This window comes from Sinocyclocheilus rhinocerous, unplaced genomic scaffold (genome assembly GCF_001515625.1).
Source record: "Sinocyclocheilus rhinocerous isolate Xijiao unplaced genomic scaffold, SAMN03320098_v1.1 scaffold1782, whole genome shotgun sequence".
NCBI lineage: Eukaryota > Metazoa > Chordata > Actinopteri > Cypriniformes > Cyprinidae > Sinocyclocheilus > Sinocyclocheilus rhinocerous.
The window spans coordinates 138598-144823 of NW_015666960.1; the positions used below are offsets into that span (position 1 = coordinate 138598).

The 6226-nt window shown below is 37.9% G+C and overlaps 1 protein-coding gene and 1 pseudogene across 1 annotated transcript in view; one reads left to right on the plus strand and one right to left on the minus strand.

The window, feature by feature from the left end:
• LOC107733262 (von Willebrand factor-like) overlaps nucleotides 1-672 on the minus strand; it is a 32833-nt pseudogene extending 32161 nt beyond the window's left edge.
• A 1757-nt stretch (nucleotides 673-2429) lies between these two features.
• Nucleotides 2430-6226, plus strand: part of cd9a (CD9 molecule a) — a 12780-nt gene continuing 8983 nt past the window's right edge. Inside the window, exon 1 of the mRNA XM_016544846.1 lies at nucleotides 2430-2611. Coding sequence (XP_016400332.1) covers nucleotides 2543-2611 — 69 coding nt within the window. The 5' untranslated portion in view covers nucleotides 2430-2542. The remainder of the gene's footprint in view (nucleotides 2612-6226) is intronic.

Consider the following 6226-nt stretch of genomic DNA (forward strand, 5'->3'; position numbering starts at 1 on the left):
TGCTCAAGAATAACATTTATTATTATTATTATCATGTTGAAAACAGTTGTGCTGTGCTTAATATCTTTGTTAAAGCCTTGATATCTTTTTTCAGGATTTAATTCTGAATAAAAAAAAAATTGGTAACACTTTACTTAAAGCCTATATGCATAATGCATTAAAAAAATTGTAATGCACCTTATAATGCATTGTACTCATTTCAATTCATTCATTGTCAATTCATTGTTGCTCTGACCTCTGCCCAGCTGCAGGCACCCAGCAACAGGTTCTCTGAAGCGCTTTGCTGTGCAAGGTCTTCGCTGTCCAGTGTCTCACAATCCTGAAGACATGACTGGAACCCAGTCTAGAAGGAAAGAAATGCTTTATAAGAATGAGAGAGGGAGGGATGGTGTGATTTCCGTTTTCAAACTCATTAAGAAAGGACAATAGGAGAAAGTCTGGGCATTGGAGGAACTGAAGGATTAGTCTGGCAGTGAAGACAGATAAGACAAACCAACAGGGGACATTAGTGCCAAGCTAAACAGCACACACACGCACGCACACAAACCGCAGCATATGCAGTGAGTTCACAGCCTCTGTGATGCAACCCGTCTCTAAAACTGATGGATTAACTGTTGGAAAAACCTCACTGCAGCGGCGTATCCAGAGCATGTTCACATAAACTCCATTCATCGTTAATATGGGTTTTGTCATGCTACCATTCTTTGTTGACCCCGGACTTGCTGGCAAAAACATGTCCTACATCATATCCTTGCTTCAGGACCCAGATTGTGCTGTACATTTGACATTAAGTGGCGACCCAACACAGCATTGAAAAGTAATTTGAACAAAGACCCAACAATTATGCTAATATAGTAACATAAAATAGACTGAATAGGAAAATGTACAAATGAACATTTACTCACCCTTAGGCCATCAAAGATGTAGATGAGTTTGTTTCTTCATCGGAACAGATTTGGAGAAATTGAGCATTACATCACTTGCTCACCAATGGATCCTCTGCAGTGAATGGGTGCCGTCAGAATGAGAGTCAAAAGAGCTGATAAAAACATCAAAATAATCCACAAGTAATTAATGTGACTCCAGTCTATAAATTAATGCCTTGTAAAGTAAAAAGCTGCATGTTTAAATCCATCAAGACTTTTTAACTTTAAACGGGGTTGTTTTTGGCTTAAATACCCAAAGTAGTCCATAATCCATAATAACGCTATCCATCCCCTGAAGAAAGGATGGCCCAAAAGTCCATCCACTGTTGTCCTCTCACATCAAAATCCACCAACATATTTGTTTAGAACTGTTCTGGACTGTTTGTAAATTGTGCTTGATTTGTGCATACTTCTCACCTGATTCAGAAAATACTTTTTTATTTTATTTATTACTACAGAAAGGTGTATTATGGATTATTTTGGCAGAATACAGTAGAGTTGAGGGATGCTCAGTATTTGATGTCAATAAAAAAATTAATAGGCCTATATATACACTACTAACCCAGCCCTACCACTATATATGTATGTATGTAAGCTATGTATGCATGTATTTATGTTTATTTGCACATTCCAGATCTCCATCCATCAGATATAAAACGTGTGTGGATGCATATGACTCTAATAATAATGTAATTCTGGATTATGAAATCATGTGTGTGGGAACTGTGAGTCAATGAGAGCTGCTGTGGTGCTTCACTTGTTGTTTTTCTTATTTTTAGTATGAGAAATGAGTTTGGTTCAAATAAATATGAAGAAGAGTAGAAGGTAAGGAACGTGAGATTAAATAATGTATCATAAAAAATGAAGAAATGGACTAAATCACATAATGATCTATCTGAAGTGTTTCAGTAAAGCTCAATTATTTCTCTTTCATTTCAATGAGAGATACCAATATTCAATTAATCTTCATTTAGGTTACAAAAAGCGGGCAGGTGCCATTAACACCCGCATGTCTAAAGATAATAAAGTTTACAGGACATAGCCTATCTTATGCAACATTTAAAAATGCCTTAGAAGAAACCACTGATCAGTGGCTCTGACTGTGGTGACGTCATTCCATCATGACGTCATTCCCAGAGAATAAAGACCGAGTGCCGAGTGGATCTTACGATAAAATAAATGGTTAAAACAAAGATTCCTCGAAAATCCCTAACAAGCGTAACTAAATAAAGCGTATGCACGATTTTCATTAATCCTCCAAAAACAGCAACCGGATCAATGCAAAAAGTGTTCGACCTTTGGCACGTTCGATTTTGCCTCACCGAGCAAACGATTGCAAAGTTGATCTTTGGCAGGAGGAATGAGGCAATGAGTTTGTGTCTGTCGTGAGTGTTTCGTGCGCGCGCGTTACACACTCAATCACACGCGCGTAAAGTCACACACAGCCGCACGCGCGAGACACCGGGACTCAGACTGTTCTTTACGTTTTCATTCAGTTACACACTCAATCACACGCGCGTAAAGTCACACACAGCCGCACGCGCGAGACACCGGGACTCAGACTGTTCTTTACGCTTTCATTCAGTATTGTGTGTGTGTGAGGACAGACTGCTGTGATGGCGGCGTTGACCGGAGGAGAGATGTGCGTCAAGTATCTGATGTTCGTCTTCAATTTCATCTTCTGGGTGAGTGAGAAATGATTGATGTGTGCAGAGGTTGGCTCGCGCGCGGGACGTTGTTTTATAATTACTCGCGATTTTCCTCAAAGATTCATTGATAAATGCGTGTGCATAGCGTCCCGTTTAGATTTTTAATTAGTTTAGATTGTAATTAATGACGTAGGGACGTCTGTGTGAAGCAATGCAACGGGATTGCAACCATTTGGCTGACCTAATTCGAAGGTTTTTAGCTCGCATTTCAGGACCCTGGTCGTGTAGTTAAAATACTGTGTGTGTGATGGGACAAGCACTGAATTTTGATAGCGTTTCCTTTGATTCCCCTCTGTTCGTGTTTGTGTGTGTGTGTCAGATGTTCTCTCTCACGGCTGTACAGGCGTGTTCTGCTGATGCCCGATTCGTGAACATATCGTTCTTTTGAACCGGTTCTTTTAAATGAATCATTCGAACCGATTCGCCAGGTGTTCCGTCTCGAATTCGAATGAGCCTACTACTCTTGTAGACAGTTTATAGCAGGGATCCTCAAATCTGGCCCACGAGATCCACTTTCCTGCAGAGTTTAACTCTAACCCTAATCAAACACACCTGAGCATGCTAATCAATGTCTTCAGGATCATTAGAAAATCACAGGTAGCTGAGTTTGATCAGGGTTGGCGCTAAACTCTGCAGCGCATTGGACCTCCAGGGTAAGATTTGAGGAACCCTGGTTTATAGTATATAATTGTATATATTGTACATAGTATGCTAATATTTGTAGTGCGCATCAGTCGGGTTGCAGAAGTAAAATCTCATTCATTTTCTCCATATGTAAATTGATTTTTAACGGTAACTAAGACCTGCTATGAGCTTTGAGGTTGTTAATCCATGACATGTTACATCCTTTTATTAAAGCCGTCAGTTTGCATTATTTCAATTTTTATTTTTAAATAATGGTGCATTTTTAAATAGCAAAATTTCTGGTAAAAAACGACATTACCCATGATTCAGCAAATGAATCTCCACCAATTACAGAGCAAAGCCTGCTGATTTTTAAATACTTTTTTTGCTTCAAATCTAATTTTTTCATATTGTGAGTAATGTTGTAGCTGGTCGGTTTGGGTCATGGCTTATAAAGGTCTTTGCACACCGAGTCCAAAATTCTCGTCCTAAATTTTCTCACATTAAAGGGGTCATATGATGCGATTTCAATTTTTCCTTTATAAAATTCAGATCAGGTTCGATTTTCTGCATTTTCAAAACCGTAGCAAGCATTTTGATACCACCAGGAAAGGATGACGAAAAAAAAAAAACGCATATGAAAATTTTGGACTGTGCAAGGACCTTAACTCTTTAACAAAATCTTTAAAAAAATCCCCATGGGAAAAATACTTTAAAATTGGGCAAACATTAATGCTCTCTATTTGATAGAATGCCTGGATGAACTACTGCATGCTAAGGCCCTGTCCCAAATGGAACACTTCATGTTTACCTGCGGTCTTACAGACTTACAATGGCCGCTGCATGCGCGTGTCCGTTAAGTCCACGAGACCGTAGGGTGTCCCATTCGTCATTTTAGCGTTCAGAAGGGTGCTCGCGAGTGCCCCCTTTGTGGCCATTATGCGCCCTCGATCTGCACTTCTGCTGAGCCCGCACTGGGGCGAGCTCTGCAGCAGACTTCTACCCGACAGTCAAAGCAGTCAAATTACGTCACGAAAGTGCAGACTCCGAGGAAGAACGTGAGGGTTTAGGGTGCCATTTGGGACAGGGCCTAAGATGTGCAGTATACAACCAGAGCACAGTATGTGGAATAATGTATCCCACAATGCAATGCACCTGACCTTTTGTTCCATTTTCTGTGTGATTATGAACATATAAGGTAATATCAATCACACTTTCTGAAAACTGCTTCTTCCCTCAATAATTGTTCTAACATTTTAAGACATTTTTAAACTGCATTAAAATTCAAAATAATTATATTTGTGATGAATGCACCTCTAGTGTCACAACATGGTATTGCAAATCCTGATATGCATACTTATATGCATATTACCTCTACTATATAGCATGCAAAAGCAGTTTGCATTATGAATTGTCACCTAACATGTTATATTTCAGAAAGCAACAACACACAATCAAGCTTTCACAGTTTGTTTTGGGCTTAAATCCAGTTGGGTCTGCTCCTCTGTTTTTTTGGCATTGGCAATACAGATCGGACCATACTGCAACTTTCATTCGGATGTTCAGTTTCATGCTCGAATTCAGCATATGCGTAATCGATAAGAATGGAGATTTTTTTGTACCCTCATCTCAAAATTTAATTGCACCAGCGGGAAAATGGCTGCAAAGTGTGGCCTTTTACTCACGGTCTATAGAGCTCTGCAAACAGATAAATTATTGATCTTTCCATAGTGTTTACACATTATGGGAGAGCCGGCCTACGAATAGCTTATTTTTGTCGTCTATCCACATTAAACTGGGGAGAAAATATCACCTTAAACAGTGCATTGAAACAAAAGACTAGAAGTGAAATTTTGAACCCGTTCACTGAAATGAACCAATTCACTACATGAATCTCTAATTCTTCAACGCAGTGAACATGACCCAGAGCCGTATGGTGCGTGTGTGTGTGTGTCCAGCCCGAGGGTTTATGTGAGCACGCGTCCTAGATTGTCTTTAATCTGCGAGTCTATTTATAGAGCATGATAATCTCATGGACAAACTCACTGTAAACAGCATTTGTTGTGGGTTTTGATGGGGAATAATGTGCACATTATGAAATTGTGTGGTGTGTATGTTGGATCTGGTCTCATTCATTTGCACTCTGTAAATATTACTTAATATCAGCATTACTTAACACCTCCTCTGAACTTACACACACACACACACACACACACACACACACACACAGAGAGATCCTGCAGGTCTATTGAACCATTGCAATAATGAGGCATTCATGCTCTCCACGGGCTCTTCCACTGTCATCCCTCCCTAGTGACTAAACTACCCATTTATTTAGTGACCAGAGATTTAAATATATTGTATTTGTGAAATAATGTGTTTAACAAGATAGGACAAAACTGTATTTACCTTTAACAATTCATTAGTAATGTGTGGCATTGAAATTTTTTGTTTACATAAAGACAATGAAGCCTATTTTGAATTATTTTCAAAATAATTAAATAATAAAATGATTATTGAAAACATGTTCAATTAATTAATAAATTAAATATTTATTAATAAATTAAATATTCACCCTCCAATTCACATTACTGTAATATGAAAAGGCCTGATTCTTGTCATTACTGTAAAATGGATTATGTAATATTTAATATAAAAATTAGGGCTGTCAAATTAGGGCTGGGCGATATAGTTAAAAAATGTATCAACGATATAATGATTCATATAGTTCGGTATCGATAATTACTGACATTTTTTATAACCTTTTTTTAAAACAAAAAGCAATAATTTTTTTTTTTTAAATTTAACCACTGTATTTATAATTAACACAATTTGAGACAAACAACAAATATTTTTTGTTTTAACAATCAAACACAATAAAAATTAAACAAATATCTAATTTCTAATGTTTTATATGCAGATTAAATAGGTCTTTATTGTATAGGTCTAATTGTCTCCCGAGGCCAC